An 18563-nucleotide genomic window follows, 5' to 3' on the forward strand; every position below is an offset into this window, starting at 1 on the left:
CTTGTCACCCCTATGGCCCTGTCACCTCCCTGCTGTGTCCTTGTCACCCCCATGTCTTTGTCACCCCCCATGGCCTTGTCACCTCCCTGCCAAGTTCTTGTCACCCCCTTCTCTCTGTCACCCCCATGGTCTTGTCACCCCCGTCTTTCATCACCTCCCTGCCATGTCTTTGTCACCCCCTTCTCTTTGTCACCCCTATGTCCTCCGCCACCCCACCTTGCCACCAGCAAAACTCTGGGGTCCTCCCCCATTTTTGGAGTCCCTTTTTTCCCCATTTTTAGGGTCCCGTTTTTCCCCATTTTGGGGTCTCACCCCCATTGTTGGCGTCCCTATCCCCCCATTTTTAGGGTTCCCTTTTGCCCCCATTTTTGGGGCCCCCTCTTTTCCCCATTTTAAGGTCTCACCCCCCATTTCTGGGGTTCCTTTCCCCCCCATTTTTAGGATCCCCTTTTCCCCCCATTTTTAGGATCCCCTTTCTTCCCCATTTTCGGGTCCCTCTTTTCCCCATTTTTGGGATCTCTTTCCCCCCATTTTTAAGGTCCCCTCTTTTCCCCATTTTAAGGTCTCACCCCCCATTTTTGGAGTCCCTTTTCCCCCATTTTTAGGGTCCCAGCCCCATTTTTAGGGTCTGTTTTTTTTCCCCATTTGAGGTCCCACCCCCATTTTTGGAGTCCCTTTTTTCCCCATTTTTAGGGTCCCTTTTTCCCCATTTTGGGGTCTCACCCCCATTGTTGGCATCCCTTTCCCCCCATTTTTGGGGCCCCCTCTTTTCCCCATTTTAAGGTCTCACCCCCCATTTCTGGGGTCCCTTTCCCCCCCATTTTTAGGATCCCCTTTTTCCCCCATTTTTAGGGTCCCCTTTCTTCCCCATTTTCAGGTCCCTTTTTTCCCCATTTTTGGGATCTCTTTCCCCCCATTTTTAGGGTCCCCTTTTTTCCCAATTTGGGTCCCACCCCCAATTTTAGGGTTCCCTTTTCCCCCATTTTTAGGGTCCCAGCCCCATTTTTAGGGTCTGTTTTTTTCCCCATTTGAGGTCCCACCCCCATTTTTGGAGTCCCTTTTTTCCCCATTTTCGGAGTCCCTTTTTTCCCCATTTTTGGAGTCCCTTTTTTCCCCCATTTTTAGGGTCCCCTTTTCACCCATTTTTAGTGTCCCGTTTTTCCCCATTTTGAGGTCTCAGCCCCATTTTTAGGGTCCCCTTTTCACCCATTTTTAGTGTCCCGTTTTTCCCCATTTTGAGGTCACACCCCCATTTTTAGGGTCCCGTTTTCCCCCATTTTGAGGTCTCACCCCCATTGTTGGCGTCCCTTTCCCCCCATTTTTGGTGCCCCCTCTTTTCCCCATTTTAAGGTCTCACCCCCCATTTCTGGAGTCCCTTTTCCCCCCATTTTTAAGATCCCCTTTTTCCCCCATTTTTAGGGTCCCCATTTTCCCCCCATTCGAGGTCCCACACCCATTTTTGAGCCCTTTTTTTTCCCCCATTCTGGGGTCCCTTTCCCCCATCTTTTGGGTCCCACCCCCATTTTTAGGCTCCCCCTTTCCCCCCCCCCCCTCACCCCAAACCCTTTTCCCCCCTTCCCCACAAAAACCAAACCCGGAGATTGCCCCAAACTCCCGTTTATTACCCAAACCCCCCCAAAAAACGCCCCCAAATCCCTCTGGGAATTTTGGGGGGGGGGTCAGGACACCAAGACCCCCCCGGGCCCCCCCTTGTTCCCCTCGGGGCCGTCCCTGGGGGTGGATTTGGGGTCGTCCTCCCCCACCAGGCGAATGTTGTGGCGTTCCCGAAACTCCGAGAGCTCCCGGCCCTTGGCCTGCAGCTGCTGAGCCAGGGCCTCGATCAGCTTGGAGATCTGGGGGGAAAAAAGGGGAAAATGGGAAATTTGGGAATGTGGGAAATGGGGGGAAAGAGAGAGACTTGGTTAGAGTGGAGATCTGGGGGAAAAACGGGGAAAATGGGGAAATCGGGAATATGGGAAATGTGGGAAATGGGGGAAAAGAGAGAGAATCAATCAGCTTGGAGATCTGGGGGGAAAACGGGGAAATGGGAAATTTGGGAATGTGGGAAATGGGGAGAAAGAGAGAGATTTGGTTAGAGTGGAGATCTGGGGGGAAAAACGGGGAAAATGGGGAAATTGGGAATATGGGAAATGGGGGAAAAGAGGGAGAATCAATCAGCTTGGAGATCTGGGGGGAAAACGGGGAAAATGGGAAATTTGGGAATATGGGAAATGGGTAAAAGAGAGAGATTTGGTTAGAGTGGAGATCTGGGGGGAAAAATGGGGAAAATGGGGAAATTGGGAATATGGGAAATGGGGGAAATGGGGGAAATGGGGGAAAAGAGAGAGACTTGGTTAGAGTGGAGATCTGGGGAAAAAAACGGGGGAAATGGGAAATTTGGGAATTGGGGAAATGGGGGAAATGGGGAGAAAGAGAGAGATTTGGTTAGAGTGGAGATCTGGGGGGAAAATGGGGAATATGGGGAAATTGGGAATATGAGAAATGTGGGAAATGGGGGAAAAGAGAGAGAATCAATCAGCTTGGAGATCTGGGGGGAAAAACAGGGAAAATGGGAAATTTGGGCATGTGGGAAATGGGGGAAAAGAGAGAGACTTGGTTAGAGTGCAGATCTGGGGGGTAAAACGGGGAAAATGGGGAAAATTTGGAATATGGGAAATGGTGGAAATGGGGGAAAAGAGAGAGAATCAATCAGCTTGGAGATCTGGGGGGAAAACGGGGAAATGGGAAATTTGGGAATATGGGGGAAAAGAGAGACTTGGTAAGAGTGGAGATCTGGGGGGAAAATGGGATTGGGGAAATGGGGAAAAAGAGAGAGAATCAGCTTGAAGATTTGGGGGGAAAATGGGGAAAATGGGAGAATTTGGAACAGGGGAAATGGGGGAAAAGAGAGAGACTTGGTGAGAGTGGAGATCTGGGGGGTAAAACGGGGAAAATGGGAAAATTTGGAATATGGGAATTGGGGAAAATGGGGAAAAGAGAGAGAATCAATCAGCTTGGAGATTTGGGAGAAAAACCCAGGAAAATTAGGAAATATGGAAAAAAAACCCCAGGAAATGTGGAAAATGGGAGAAAAGAGAGAGAGAGATTGAAGATCTGGGGGGGAAATGGGAGAACTGGGAAATGGGGGAAATGGGGTTTTTATGGGATCTCAGTGGGTTTGGGGCTATCCCATTGGATTTTTATGGGATCCCAGCAGGTTTAGGGCTATCCCAATGGGTTTTTATGGGATCCCAGGGTGGTTTTGGGGTCACAGACCTGCTCCCTGTTGCTCTCCAGGGCGGGCAGCACCTCCTTGACCGTCCTCTCCACCAGCACGCCCCCGACCATGCGGAAACATTTCCGGGTGGGATCCACCTCGCGCAGGGTCTCGATCACCAGCCTGGGGCAGTGTCCCAAATACACCCCAAATATATCCCAAATACACCCCAAACATACCCCAAATACACCCCAAACATACCCCAAACATACCCCAAATACACCCCAAACATACCCCAAATATATCCCAAATATACCCCAAACATATCCCAAATAAACCCCAAACATATCTGAAATACACCCCAAACATACCCCAAATACACCCCAAATATATCCCAAACATATCCCAAATACACCCCAAACATACCCCAAATACACCCCAAATGCACCCCAAACATACCCCAAATACACCCCAAACATACCCCAAATACACCCCAAACATACCCCAAATACACCCCAAATACACCCCAAATATATCCCCAATACACCCCAAACACACCCTGATCCACTCCCAACACACCCCGAATCCCCATCCCAAATACACCCCAATCCTGATCCCAAATCCCTGTGCCAAATCCACCCTAAATATACCCCAAACACACCCCAAATCCTCATCCCAAACCTACCCAAATCTCCATCCCAAATCCCGACCCCAAATCCCCAAATCCCCCAATCCGAATCTCCAATCCCGACCCCAAACCCTCCAGTCACAATCCCAAACCCAAATCCTCACCCCAAACCCCCCAAATCCCAAGCCCAAACACCCCAATCCTGACCCCAAACCCCCCAATCCCAACCCCAAACCCCCCAATCCCAACCCCAACCCCAAACCCCCCAGACTGGACCCCAATGCCCACAAACACTGGTCTCAAATCCCCCATTCCCAAACCCCTCAATCCCACGCCCAAACCCCCCAATAATGACCCCAATCCTGCTCCCAAACCCCCCAATCTCCCTAATCCTGACCCTAAGCCCCCCAATCCCCCTAATCCCAACCCCAAACCCCCCAATCCCGCTGCCAAACCCCCTAATCCTGACCCCAAACCCCCCATCCTCGACCCCAAACCCCCCATCCTTGACCCCCAAACCCCCCAATCCTGACCCCAAACCCCCCAATCCCCCTCCCAAACCCCCTAATCCTGACCCCAAACCCCCCATTCTTGACCCCAAACTCCCCCATCCCGACCCCAAACTCCCCAATCCCGCTCCCAAGCCCCCCAATCCCGACCCCAAGCCCCCCAATCCCCCTAATCCTGCTCCCAAACCCCCCAATCCTGACCCCAAACCCCCCAATCCCGACCCCAAACCCCCCAATCCCGCTCCCAAACCCCCCAATCCTGACCCCAAACCCCCCAATCCCGCTCCCAAACCCCCCAATCCTGACCCCAAACCCCCCAATCCCGACCCCAAACCCCCCAATCCCCCTCCCAAACCCCCCAATCCCTCTAATCCCAACCCCAAACCCCCCAAATCCCAACCCCAAACCCCCCCAATCCCAACCCCAAACTCCCCAATCCCGACCCCAAAACCCCCATCCTTGACCCCCAAACCCCCCAATCCTGACCCCAAACCCCCCAATCCCGACCCCAAACCCCCCAAACTGGACCCCTGACCCACGTGTGCTCGTTGAGCTCCAGCTCCAGCTCAGCTGCCTTGGAGGCCAAACCCCGCTGGTCCTGCCGCAGGCGGTTAAACCGGGACACCACCTGCGCCAAACTGGGGATCACTGGGATGGACTGGGAGGGCTGGGAATGGACTGGGATGGGAACTGGGGTAACTGGGAGACACTGGGATGGACTGGGAGCCACTGGGAGGGGACTGGGATGGGCTAGAAACCACTGGGAAGGACTGGGAATGGACTGGGAGCCACTGGGAATGGATTGGGATGGGAACTGGGGTAACTGGGAGACACTGGGATGGACTGGGAGCCACTGGGAGGGGCTGGAAATGGATTGGGATGGGAACTGGAACAAACTGGGAGACACTGGGATGGACTGGGAGCCACTGGGAGGGGCTGGAAATGGATTGGGATGGGAACTGGAACAAACTGGGAGACACTGGGATGGACTGGGAGCCACTGGGAGGGGCTGGGAAATGGACTGGGAACCACTGGGATGAGCTGGGAATGGACTGGGAAGGCTGGGAGGGGCTGGGAGCCACTGGGAGGGGCTAGGAATAGACTGGGAATAGACTGGGAATGGACTGGGAGCCACTGGGAATGGACTGGGATGGGCTGGGAATGGACTGGGATCACAGGGTGGGGGACTGGGAATGGACTGGGATGGGCTGGGAGGGCTGGGAATGGATTGGGATGGGAACTGGAACAAACTGGGAGGCACTGGGATGGACTGGTGGGGAGAACTGGGTTAACTGGGAGCCACTGGAATGGACTGGGAGCCACTGGGATGAGCTGGGAATGGACTGGGAAGGCTGGGAGGGGCTGGGAATGGACTGGGATCACAGGGTGGGGACTGGGAATGGACTGGGAGCCACTGGGAATGGACTGGGATGGACTGGGAGGGCTGGGAATGGATTGGGATGGGAACTGGAACAAACTGGGAGGCACTGGGATGGACTGGTGGGGAGAACTGGGTTAACTGGGAGCCACTGGAATGGACTGGGATGGACTGGGAATGGACTGGGATGGACTGGGAGGGGCTGGGAATGGATTGGGATGGGAACTGGAACAAACTGGGGAGCACTGGGATGGACTGGGAACCACTGGGATGAGCTGGGAATGGACTGGGAAGGCTAGGAGGGGCTGGGAGGGGCTAGGAATAGACTGGGAATGGACTGGGATGGACTGGGAATGGACTGGGAATGGATTGGGATGGGAACTGGAACAAACTGGGAGGCACTGGGATGGACTGGGGGGGGGAACTGGGTTAACTGGGAGCCACTGGAATGGACTGGGAACCACTGGGATGAGCTGGGAATGGACTGGGAGCCACTGGGAGGGGCTGGGAATGCACTGGGATGGGACTGGTACAGATTGGGAGCCACTGGGACAGACTGGGGAGGGCTAGGATGGGAACTGGGTTAACTGGGAGCCACTGGGACGGACTGGGGTGGACTGAAAGACACTGAAAATGGACTGGGATGGGCTGAGATGGGACTGGGAGGGACTGGGAATGGGATGGGAAAAACTGGGAAAAACCAGGATTGGGATAAATCAGGACTGGAGAAACGGGAGTGGGACTGGACTGGGGCAAACTGGGAATGGGGAACTGGGAATGGGATTGGAGAGTTCAGAATGGGACGGACTGGGATCAACTGGGATTGGACTGGGATGAACCAGGATCAGGATAAACAGGGATTGGGGAACTGGGAATGGGATAAACCCCTGGGATTGGGGTTGGGATCCCACTGGGGGCTTGGGGAGCCCCCCGGGATGAGAGGGAACGCCTCAACTCCAAAGCAGCACCCCCAACCTTATCAGAAACCCTTCCCCATTATCAGCGACCCCTCCTCATTATCAGGGACCCCTCCCCATCATCACGGACCCCTCCTTGTTATCAAGGACCCCTCCCCGTCATCAGGGACCTGTCTCCCCTTATCAGGGATCCCTCTCCATTATCACAGAGACCTCTCCATTGTCACCGTCTCCTCCTTGTTATCAAGGACCCCTTCCCGTTATCAGGGACCCCTCCCCATCATCACGGACCCCTCCTTTTTATCAAGGACCCCTCCCCATTATCAGGGACCTGTTCCCCCTTATCAGGGGACTCCTCCTCGTTATCAGGGATCCCTCTCCATTATCACAGAACCCTCTCCATTATCACCGTCTCCTCCTTGTTATCAAGGACCCCTCCCCGTTATCAGGGACCCCTCCCCGTTATCAGGGACCCCTCCCCGTTATCAAGGACCCCTCCCCATTATCAGGGACCCCTCCCTCACTCCCATCCCCCCCCTCCCACAGACCCCCCTCATCCCCACCTTCCCCTCGCTCTCCCCTCACTCCTCCTCCCCTCACATCACCCAGGGACCCCTCCCCATGTCCCGGTCCCCCCGGACCTGCTCAGCGCTCAGCCCCTTCCCCGCCGGGGCCGCCCCTCGCCCCTTCCCCGGCTCCGCCATCTTGTCCCGCTCGGCTCCGCCCCTTCCGCTCCCGCCGCGCTCGCGCCGCCGCCACTTCCGGCCGCCATCTTGGGTGAGGGTGAGGCGGCGGCGCCGCCATCTTGGGTGAGGGCAGCGCCTGGAGGGGGGGACTTTGGCCGCGTTGCCGCCGGCGGGGAATGTGCGGGAATGGGGGCGAGAAACGGGGAAAAATGGGGGGAAAAAAGGGGTTTGGGATGGGGGGAGGGCGGAGGTGCGGGGATTTGGGGGTTGGGGACGGGTAGGGGGGGTGGTGGGGGTAGTTTGGGGGTGTTTGGGGCACTATGGGAGGTGTTTGGGGCAGTTTGAGGGGGTCTGGGGTAGTTTTGGGGATGTTTGGGGCAGTTTGGGGGTGTTTGAGGCAGTTTCGGGGCGTGTTTGGGATAGTTTGAGGGGGTCTGGGGTAGCTGTAGGGGTGCTTGGGGCAATTTTGGGTGTTTGGGGGGTCTGGGAGCAGTTTTGGGGTGCTTGGGGGTACTTTGGGACCAACATTGGGGTAGCTGAGGGCATTTAGGGGGGGGTCAAGGGGCAGTTAGGGGTCACACCTGGGGCAGTTTTGGGTGTGTTTGGGGCAGTTTTGGTTGAGTTCCAGGTGCCCCCCCAGCCGTGTGACCCCTCCCCAATTTGGGGTGTCCCCCCCCCCCCCCCAGGCTGAGGGTGGCCCCTCGGGCCCTGCTGTGCTGCCCCCCGAGAGCCTCGAGAGGCCCCCAGAGCTCCAGCACCGCGGGCAGGTACGGGGAGAACCCCAAAAACCCCAGGGGGACCCCAAAAATCCCGTGGAAGCCCCCAAAACCCCAGGGGGGGGGGGGCTGAGGGTGACCCTGGGGGTGACCCCAGTTGTGTGGGGGGCGTTCAAGAGTGACCTTGCCCCCCATGGGGTCACCTGGGGTGTCCCTGTCCCCAAGGGGGTGGCCTGTGATGTGACCCCAGTGCCCATAGGGTGACCCCAATCCCTTTGAGGTGTCCCATGGGGTGACACCAGTCCCCATGGGGTGCCCTTGGTGTCCCCATGCCTGTGTCCTCCTGTCACTGTGAGGTCTCCTCAGTGTCCCATAACCATGGCAGTGTCCCCAGACCTATTGATGTCCCCCTGTCCCTCAGTGTCCCCTCCCCACATCCCCACAGCCATGGCAGCTCCCCCAGACCTGGCAGTGTCCCCAGACCCCCTCAGTGTCCCCAGACCCGTTGATGTCCCCCTGTCCCTCACAATGTCCCCTCCCTGCAGCCCTGTGGCTATGGCAGCGCCCCCAGACCCTGCAGTGTCCCCCTGAGTCCCTCACAGTGTCCCCTCCTCACAGCCATGGCAGCGTGCCCAGTCCCCACAGTGTCCCCAGACCTATTGGTGTCCCCAGATGTGGTGGTGTCCCCTGTCCCTCTGAGGTCCCCTCAGTGTCCCATAACCATGGCAGTGTCCCCTGGCCCATTGGTGCCCCAGGACCCCTCCATGTCCTCAGACCCCTCAGTGTCCTTAGGCCCATTGCTGTCCCCCTGTCCCTCACGGTGTCCCCTCCCCACAGCCATGGCAGCACTCCTGGCCCCCTCAGTGTCCTCAGACCCCACGGTGTCTCCAGGCCCATTGGTGTCCCCCTGTCCCTCACGGTGTCCCCTCCCCACAGCCCCGCAGCCATGGCAGCACCCCCAGCCCCCGCAGTGTCCCCAGGCCCATTGGAGTCCCCCTGTCCCTTCAGGTCCCTCACGGTGTCCCCTGCCCGCAGCCCCGCAGCCATGGCAGCGTCCCCAGATCCCTCAGTGTCCCCAGACGCATTGGTGTCCCTCACGGTGTCCCCTCCCCACAGCCCCGCAGCCATGGCAGCACCCCCAGCCCCCACAGTGTCCCCAGGCCCATTGGTGTCCCTCACAATGTCCCCCTCCCCGCAGCCATGGCAGCGTCCCCAGCCCCCGCAGTGTCCCCAGGCCCATTGATGTCCCCCAGACCCCTCGGTGTCCCTGTGTCTCTCATGGTGTCCCCTCCCCGCAGCCCCACAGCCATGGCAGCACCCCCAGATCCCTCAGTGTCCCCAGACCCATTGGTGTCCCCAGGCCCATCAGTGTCCCCCAGACCCCTCGGTGTCCCTGTGTCCCTCATGGTGTCCCCTTCCCTGCAGCCCCACAGCCATGGCAGCTCCCTCAGACCCCTCGGTGTCCCCAGACCCATTAGTGTCCCCCTGTCCCTTCAGGTCCCTCACAATGTCCCCTCCCCACAGCCCCGCAGCCATGGCAGCTCTCCCAGACCCCTCAGTGTCCCAGACCCGTTGGTGTCCCCCTGTCCCTCACGGTGTCCCCTCCCCACAGCCATGGCAGCACCCCCAGATCCCTCAGTGTCCCCAGGCCCATTGGTGTCCCCAGGCCCATCAGTGTCCCCCAGACCCCTCGGTGTCCTCCTTTCCCTCACGGTGTCCCCTCCCCACAGCCATGGCAGCACCCCCAGCCCCCGCAGTGTCCCCAGGCCCATTGGTGTCCCTCACAATGTCCCCTCCCCACAGCCCCACAGCCATGGCAGCGTCCCCAGTCCCTGCAGTGTCCCCAGGCCCATTGGTGTCCCCCTGTCCCTTCAGGTCCCTCACGGTGTCCCCTCCCCGCAGCCCCACAGCCATGGCAGCGTCCCCAGCCCCTGCAGTGTCCCCAGGCCCATTGGTGTCCCTCACAATGTCCCCTCCCCACAGCCCCGCAGCCATGGCAGCGCCCCCAGCCCCTGCAGTGTCCCCAGGCCCCCCGGGCGGGCTGGTGGCGGTGGCCCAGGTGACATCCACGGCGGACAAGGAGCACAACTGGCGGCAGTGCTCGGCGCTGGTGCGGCGCGCGGCCGCCATGGGCGCCCGGGCCGTGTTCCTGCCCGAGGGCTTCGACTTCATCGGGGACAGCGCCCAGCACAGCCTGCAGCTGGCAGAGCCCCTGCACGGGGACACCGTGGGGCGCTACCGGCAGCTGGCCAGGTACGGGCACCGCGGGGGCACCGGGGGTGGCACTGTGTGTGTCGCTGTGTGTCCCCGGGGGATGGCACCGTGCGTGTGTGTGTGTCGCTGTGTGTCCCCGAGGGATGTCACTGTGTGTTCCTAGGGAATGTCATTGTGTGTCCCCAGGGGATGGCACTGTGTGTGTGTGTGTGTGTCGCTGTGTGTCCCCGGGGGATGGCACTGTGTGTTCCTTGGGAATGTCTTTGTGTGTCCCTAGGGAATGTCATTGTGTGTCCCCGGGGGATGTCACTCTGTGTGTGTGTGTGTGTCACTGTGTGTCCCCGGGGGATGGCACTGTGTGTGCGTCACTGTGTGTTCTAAGGGAATGTGACCTTGTGTTCCTAGGGAATGTCATTGTGTGTCCCCAGGGGATGGCACTGTGTGTGTGTGTGTGTGTGTGTCACCGTGTGTCCCCAGGGAATGTGACAGTGTGTCTCTAGGGAATGTCACTGTGTGTCACCGTGTGTCCCCAGGGAATGACAGTGTGTCCCTAGGGAATGTCACTGTGTGTCACCATGTGTCCCCAGGGGATGACACTGTGTGTGTGAGTGTGTCACCATGTGTCCCCAGGGAGTGTGACAGTGTGTCCCCAGGGGATGGCACTGTGTGTGTGTCACCGTGTGTCCCCAGGGAATGTGACAGTGTGTCCCCAGGGGATGTCACTCTGTGTGTCCCCAGGGGATGACATTGTGTCCCTAGGGAGTGTCATTGTGTGTCCCCAAGGGATGTCACTCTGTGTGTGTGTGTGTGTGTGTGTGTGTGTCACTGTGTGTCACTGTGTGTCACTGTGTGTCCCCAGGGAATGTGACAGTGTGTGTCCTTGGGGAATGTCACTGTGTGTCACCGTGTGTCCCCAGGGAATGACAGTGTGTTCCTAGGGAATGTCACTGTGTGTATGTCACCATGTGTCCCCCAGGGAATGTCATGGTGTGTCCCTAGGAAATGACAGTGCCCCCAGGGGATGTCACTGCATGTCCCTTGGGAATGTCACTGTGTGTGTGTCACCATGTGTCCCCAGGGGATGTCACCGTGTGTCCCCAGGAAATGTCACTGTGTGTCCCTAGGGAATGTGCTCCTAGGGTATGTCACCGCATGTGTCCTCAAGGAATGTCACTGTGTCCCTAGGGAATGTCACTGTGTGTCCCCAGGGAATGTCACCATGTGTCCCCAGGCCACATCCCTCTGTGTCTCCAGGGAATGTCACTGTGTGTGCCCAGGAATGTCCCTCTGTGTCCCCAGGCCCTGCCACTGTGTGTCCCCAGGAGTGTCCCTGTGTGTCCCCAGGCCATGTCCCTCTGTCCCCAGGAGTGTCCCTGTGTGTCCCCAGGGAGTGTGACGTGTGGCTGTCCCTCGGGGGTTTCCACGAGCGTGGCCAGGACTGGGACAGCACCGGCCGCATCTACAACTGTCACCTGCTGCTGGACAACTCGGGTGGGACACGGCCTTCCTGACCCTGTGCCACCCTGTGCCACCCCTGTGCCACCCTGTGCCACCCCTGTGTCACCTCTGTGTCCCCCAGTCCCTGTGTCCCCGACTTTCCCAACCCTTGGATGTCCCTGTGTCCCCACTGTCCCCAGTCCCCTCTGGCTGTCCCCGTATGTGGTGGTGGCCGTGTCCCCACCATTCCCACCCCCTGGCTGTCCCTGCTGTCCCAATGTCCCCAATGCCTGTGGCTGTCCCCAATCCCCATGGCTGTCCTCACTGTCCCCAATGCCTCTGGCTGTCCCCAACCCCTCAGTGGCTGTCCCCAGTGTCCCCAATCCCCCTGGTGGCTGTCCCCAGGCTCTCTGGTGGCTGTCCCCAGTGTCCCCAATCCCCCTGTGGCTGTCCCCAGGCTCTGTGGTGGCTGTCCCCAGTGTCCCCAGGCTCGGTGGTGGCTGTCCCCAGTGTCCCCAACCCCTTGGTGGCTGTCCCCAGGCTCTCTGGTGGCTGTCCCCAGTGTCCCCAATCCCCCTGGTGGCTGTCCCCAGGCTCTCTGGTGGCCGCGTACCTGCACCATTCCCAACTCCTGGCAGTCCCCACTGTCCCCAGCGTCCCCAGGCTCGGTGGTGGCTGTCCCCAGTGTCCCCAACCCCTTGGTGGCTGTCCCCAGGCTCAGTGGTGGCTGTCCCCAGTGCCCCCAACCCCTTGGTGGCTGTCCCCAACCCCTTGGTGGCTGTCCCCAGACTCTGTGGTGGCTGTCCCCAGTGTCCCCAACCCCTGGTGGCTGTTCCCAGCCCCTTGGTGGCTGTCCCCAGACTCTCTGATGGCTGTCCCCAGTGTCCCCAACCCCTTGGTGGCTGTCCCCAACCCCTTGGTGGCTGTCCCCAGGCTCGGTGGTGGCCCTGTACCGCAAGCTGCACCTGTTTGACGCGGCGCTGCCGGGGCAGCCGGCGCTGAGCGAGAGCTCCTTCACCAACCCTGGCCAGGAGCTGCTGCCCCCCATCGACACCCCCGTGGGCAAGGTACGGCCCCTGCTGTCCCCAAGTGTCCCCAAGTGTCCCCAAGTGTCCCCTGCCTTCACTGATCCCTGCGATTCCCAAAAACACCTGGGGTTGGTTGTGCGTCACAGCCTGTGGTACCCAGAGCTGACCCCAGCCCTGACCCCTGACCTCACAGTGCCCAGGGTGTCCCCAATGTCCCCAATGTCCCCAATGTCCCCAGGTGGGGCTGGCCGTGTGCTATGACCTGCGCTTCCCAGGGCTGTCCCCAATGTCCCCAATGTCCCCAGGTGGGGCTGGCCGTGTACTATGACTTGCGCTTCCCGGAGCTGGCCCAGCGTGTCCCCAATGTCCCCAGTGTCCCCAATGTCCCCAGGTGGGGCTGGCCGTGTGCTATGACCTGTGCTTCCCGGAGCTGGCCCAGGGTGTCCCCAATGTCCCCAATGTCCCCAGGTGGGGCTGGCCGTGTGCTATGACCTGCGCTTCCCAGGGCTGTCCCCAATGTCCCCAATGTCCCCAATGTCCCCAGGTGGGGCTGGCCGTGTGCTATGACTTGCGCTTCCCAGGGCTGTCCCCAATGTCCCCAATGTCCCCAATGTCCCCAGGTGGGGCTGGCCGTGTGCTATGACCTGCGCTTCCCGGAGCTGGCCCAGGCCCTGCGCGGGGCCGGTGCCCAAATCCTGACCTTCCCCTCGGCCTTCACCGTCCCCACCGGAGCTGCGCACTGGGAGGTGAGGGGACAACCATGGAGGGCTTGGGGACACGCTGGGGGGGGGGGGTTGGGGACGCTCATGTTGGGGCTGGGGACACCTCTGGGGAGGTTGGGGTGCCTGTGCCATTGATTGTCCCCCATGTCCCCTGGTTCTGTCCCCTGGGTGACACACCTGTCCTTTCCCAGTGACAGCACTGTCCCCTGAGGTGCTGCTGCGTGCCCTTGTCATCGAGTGTCCCTTGTGTCCCCCTTAGTGACACCCCTGTGTCCCCCATGTCCCCTCGGTGACCCTGCTGTCCCCCAGGTGCTGCTGCGTGCCCGTGCCATCGAGTGCCCCCCATGTCCCCCTTGGTGACACCCCTATGTGCCCATGTCCCCCTTCAGTGTCCCCCTGTCCCCGCGTGCTGCTGCGTGCCCGTGCCATCGAGTGCCCCCTGTGTCCCCCTGTCCCCTCAGTGTCCCCCTGTCCCCGCGTGCTGCTGCGTGCCCGTGCCATCGAGTGCCCCCCGTGTCTCCCTTGGTGACAGCACTGTCCCCTCAGGTGCTGCTGCGTGCCCGTGCCAATGAGTGGCCCCCATGTCCCCCTGTCCCCCTTAGTGTCCCCCTGCCCCCCTCAGTGTCCCCATTGTCCCCAGGTGCTGCTGCGTGCCCGTGCCATCGAGTGCCCCATGTCCCCCTTGGTGACCCTGCTGTCCCCCAGGTGCTGCTGCGTGCCCGTGCCATCGAGTGCCCCCCATCCCCTCAGTGTCCCCCTGTCCCCAGGTGCTGCTGCGTGCCCGTGCCATCGAGTGTCCCCCGTCCCCTCAGTGTCCCCGTCCCCTCAGTGTCCCCCTGTCCCCAGGTGCTGCTGCGTGCCCGTGCCATCGAGTGTCCCCCGTCCCCTCAGTGTCCCCGTCCCCTCAGTGTCCCACTGTCCCCAGGTGCTGCTGCGTGCCCGTGCCATCGAGTGCCCCCTGTCCCCTCAGTGTCCCCCTGTCCCTTCAGTGTCCCCCTGTCCCCAGGTGCTGCTGCGTGCCCGTGCCATCGAGTGCCAGTGCTACGTGGTGGCCGCGGCGCAGACCGGCCGCCACAACGCCGCCCGCGCGTCCTTCGGTCACTCGCTGGTGGCCGATCCCTGGGGCACCGTGGTGGCACAGTGCCACGAGGGGCCGGGGCTGTGCCTGGCCCACATCGACCTGCCCTACCTGGAGCAGGTGCGCAGGCAGCTGCCCGTGCACGGCCACCGCCGGGGGGACATCTACGGGACGCTGACGGGGACACCGGGGACACCGGGGACGTGATGGCGCCGGGCGTGGGGCGAATCCGCTCGGAGTTTGCACCGGGTTTGCTTTTCTGTCCCCAAAATGGGATGGCACAGCGTGTCCTCCCTGCTCTTTTTGGGGTCCCAAATCAGTCCCAAATCTCCTACAATTCAGCCCCAAATCAGCATCAGTTCAGTCTGAAATCAATCCCAAATGTGCATCAATTCAGCCCCAAATATGCATCAATTCAGTCTGAAATCAATCCCAAATGTGCATCAATTCAGCCCCAAATCAGTCCCAAATCTCCTACAATTCAGCCCCAAATCAGCATCAGTTCAGTCTGAAATCAATCCCAATGTGCATCAATTCAGCCCCAAATCAGCCCCAAATGTGCATAAATTCAGTCTGAAATCAACCCCAAATGTGCATCAATTCAGCCCCAAATCAGCCCCAAATGTGCATAAATTCAGTCTGAAATCAATCCCAAATGTGCATCAATTCAGCCCCAAAACAGCCCCAAATCAGTCCCAAATCTCCTACAATTCAGCCCCAAATGTGCATAAATTCAGTCTGAAATCAACCCCAAATGTGCATCAATTCAGCCCCAAAACAGCCCCAAATCAGTCCCAAATCTCCTACAATTCAGCCCCAAATGTGCATAAATTCAGTCTGAAATCAACCCCAAATGTGCATCAATTCAGGCCCAAAACAGCCCCAAATCAGTCCCAAATCTCCTACAATTCAGCCCCAAATCAGCATCAATTCAGTCTGAAATCAATCCCAAATGTGCATCAATTCAGCCCCAAAACAGCCCCACATCAGTCCCAAATCTGCCCTTTTGTACCCAAAACTGAATGGCACAATGTGTCCCCCCTGCTCTTTTTGGGGTCCCAAATCAGCTCCAAATCCCCATCAAATCTGCACCAATTCAACCCCAAATCAGTTCCAAATCTGCATCAATACAGCCCCAAATATGCATCAATTCAGTCTGAAATCAATCCCAAATGTGCATCAATTCAGCCCCAAATCTGCCCTTTTGTACCCAAAACTGAATGGCACAATGTGTCCTCTCTGCTCTTTTTGGGGTCCCAAATCAGCCCCAAATCTCCTACAATTCAGCCCCAAATCAGCCCCAAATCTGCACCAATTCAACCCCAAATCGGTTCCAAATCTGCATCAATTCAGCCCCAAATCTGCCCTTTTGGTCCTCAAAATGGAACAGCATAATGTGTCCTCCCTGCTCTTTTTGGGGTCCCAAATCAGTCCCAAATCTCCATCAATTCTGAATCAATTCAGCCCCAAATCTGCACCAATTCAGCCCTAAATCAGCCTTAAATCTGCCCTGTTTGTCCCCAAAATGGAAGGGCACAATGTGTCCCCCCTTTCTTTTTGGGGGGCCCCAAATCTGCACCAATTCAGCCCCAAATATTCTCCCAAATCTTCACCAATTCAGCCCCAAATCAATCCCAAATCTGCCCTTTTTGTCCCCAGAATGAAATGCCACAACATGTCCTCCCTGCTCTCCTTTTGGGGGGTCCCCACTCTTTTTTGGGGTCCTGATTCAGCCCCAAATTTACTCCAATTCTGCATCAATTTAGCCCAAAATTGACCCTGAATCTGGCCCAATTTACACCAAATCTGCTCCAAATCAGCCTTTTTGTCCCCAAAGTGAAACAGCACAAGGTGTCCCCCTTCTTTTTTGGGGGGAGTCCCAAATCTGCTCTGAAACTGCCCCAAAATCAACCCCAAATCTGCTTTGAATCAGCCCCAAATCTGCCCCAATTCACCCCAAAATCTGCATCAATTCACCCCCAAATCAGCCCGAATTTGCACTGAATCAGCACTTTTGTCCCCAAATGGGATTTCCACTTTTTGGGGGGTTCCCCCTTTTTTAGGGGTTTTGGGGGAGGAGGATTTTCTTTCTATTAAAATTTGAAAAATACAAAAATCCCAGGAAATGACCCCAAAGTGTGGAGAAATTTTGGGATGGGAAGGACTGGGGACAACCCTGAACCCCCCAAATGCTGGGTGGGAATGGGGGGAAAAACAAGAAAAATGGGAAAAACTCCATCCCTGTTGGGTTTTGGGGGAAAATGGGAATTTTTGGGGGGAAAACCAGGGATCTGGGGATAAAAATGGGAATTTTGGGGGAATTTGCCATTTGCTTTTCGTTGTCTTTAATGGATATAAATGAGGGGAAAATAATGGAAATAAAAAAGAATTTGGTAAGGAAAATGGGGAATTCTGGAATATTCCACACCTCCAATCCCCAAATCCCAGCGTGTCCCTCGGGTTCTTAAAATGAGATTTTTTTTACCCTTTTTTTTGGCCATTTTTAATGGATACAAAAGAGGAAAAAAACATGGAAAACACAAGAAGGAGGAATTTGACAAGGAAAATGAGGAATTATGGAATATTCCACATCCCAAATCCCAATGTGCCGCACCAATGGGATTTTTGTCTTTTCTTCACCATTTTTAATGGATAAAAAAGAAAAGGAAACAGGGAGAAAACATGGAAAACACAAAGGAGGAATTAACAGGAAAAAGTGAGGAATTCTGGAATATTCCACATCCCCAATCCCCAAATCCCAGTGTGAGGCACCAAAGGGATTTTTGCCTTTTCATCACCATTTTTAATGGAAAAAAAAAATAGAAAATATGGACAAAACAGGGGGACTATGTGGAAAACACAAGGAGGAATTGACAGGGAAAAGTGAGGAATTCTGGAATATTCCACACCCCAAATCCCAGCATGTGGCACCAATGGGATTTTTGCCTTTTCATCACCGCTTTTAATGGCAAAACCAGAAAATAAAATAGGGAGAAAAGAAATGAAAATAGGGAGAAAACATGGAAAACACAAAGAGAAGGAAGAAGTGACAGGACAAAATGAGGAATTCTGGAATATTCCACACCCCAAATCCCAGCACGTGGCACCAATGGGATTTTTGCCTTTTCATCGCCATTTTTAATGGAAAAAAAGAAAACGGGGAGAAAACATGGAGAACAAAAAAGAAAAGAAGGAACTGACAAGACAAAGTGAGGAATTCTGGAATATTCCACACCCCAAATCCCCAAATCCCAGTGTGTGGCACCAATGGGATTTTTGCCTTTTCATCACCATGTTTAATGGCAAAAACAGAAAATAAAATAGGGAGAAAACATGGAAAACACAAAGAGAAGGAAGAAGTGACAGGACAAAGTGAGGAATTCTGGAATATTCCACACCCCAAATCCCAGCACGTGGCACCAATGGGATTTTTGCCTTTTCATCACCAGTTTTAATGGATACAAAAGAAAAAACAGAAGGGGAAAACCCCATGGAAAACACAAGGAGAACCCACCAGGAACCCCCAAAAACCTCCAAATCCTGGAATATCCCACACCTCCAACCCAGAATATTCCATTGGTCCAGGGCTTCCCACACCTCAAGTCCCGAATTCTGACTGCACCAATGGGGTTGTTGCCTTTTTCTTGCCATTTTTAATGGATAAAAAAGAAAACAGGGAGAAAATGTTGAAAACACAAGGAGAAGGAGGAGTCTGAAGAAAAAAAGTGAGGAATTGTGGAATATTCCACACCCCAGATCCCCAAATCCCAGTGTGTGGCACCAATGGGATTTTTGCCTTTTCATCACCGCTTTTAATGGCAAAACCAGAAAATAAAATAGGGAGAAAAGAAATGAAAATAGGGAGAAAACTTGGAAAACACAAAGAGAAGGAAGAAGTGACAGGACAAAATGAGGAATTCTGGAATATTCCACACCCCAAATCCCAGCACGTGGCACCAATGGGATTTTTGCCTTTTCATCACCATTTTTAATGGAAAAAATGAAAACGGGGAGAAAACATGGAGAACAAAAA

The 18563-nt window shown here is 56.7% G+C and overlaps 2 protein-coding genes across 2 annotated transcripts; one reads left to right on the plus strand and one right to left on the minus strand.

Annotated features, from left to right (window-relative positions):
- Positions 1-1611: 1611 nt before the first annotated feature.
- On the minus strand, positions 1612-7363 carry PFDN2 (prefoldin subunit 2). The gene is made up of 4 exons (XM_058821867.1): positions 7291-7363; positions 4894-4982; positions 3277-3400; positions 1612-1853 (listed from the first exon to the last, which is right to left on the minus strand). The coding sequence occupies exons 1-4, from the start codon at positions 7351-7353 to the stop codon at positions 1680-1682; spliced, it is 450 nt and encodes a 149-aa protein (XP_058677850.1). The 5' UTR covers positions 7354-7363; the 3' UTR covers positions 1612-1679.
- A 205-nt stretch (positions 7364-7568) lies between these two features.
- On the plus strand, positions 7569-14755 carry NIT1 (nitrilase 1). Its single transcript, XM_058821555.1, has 7 exons — positions 7569-7585; positions 8022-8102; positions 10035-10304; positions 11653-11756; positions 12636-12769; positions 13351-13476; positions 14459-14755. The coding sequence occupies exons 1-7, from the start codon at positions 7569-7571 to the stop codon at positions 14735-14737; spliced, it is 1011 nt and encodes a 336-aa protein (XP_058677538.1). The 3' UTR covers positions 14738-14755.
- The last annotated feature ends 3808 nt before the right edge of the window (positions 14756-18563 follow it).

This window comes from Ammospiza caudacuta, chromosome 30 (assembly GCF_027887145.1).
Source record: "Ammospiza caudacuta isolate bAmmCau1 chromosome 30, bAmmCau1.pri, whole genome shotgun sequence".
In the NCBI taxonomy this organism is placed as follows: domain Eukaryota; kingdom Metazoa; phylum Chordata; class Aves; order Passeriformes; family Passerellidae; genus Ammospiza; species Ammospiza caudacuta.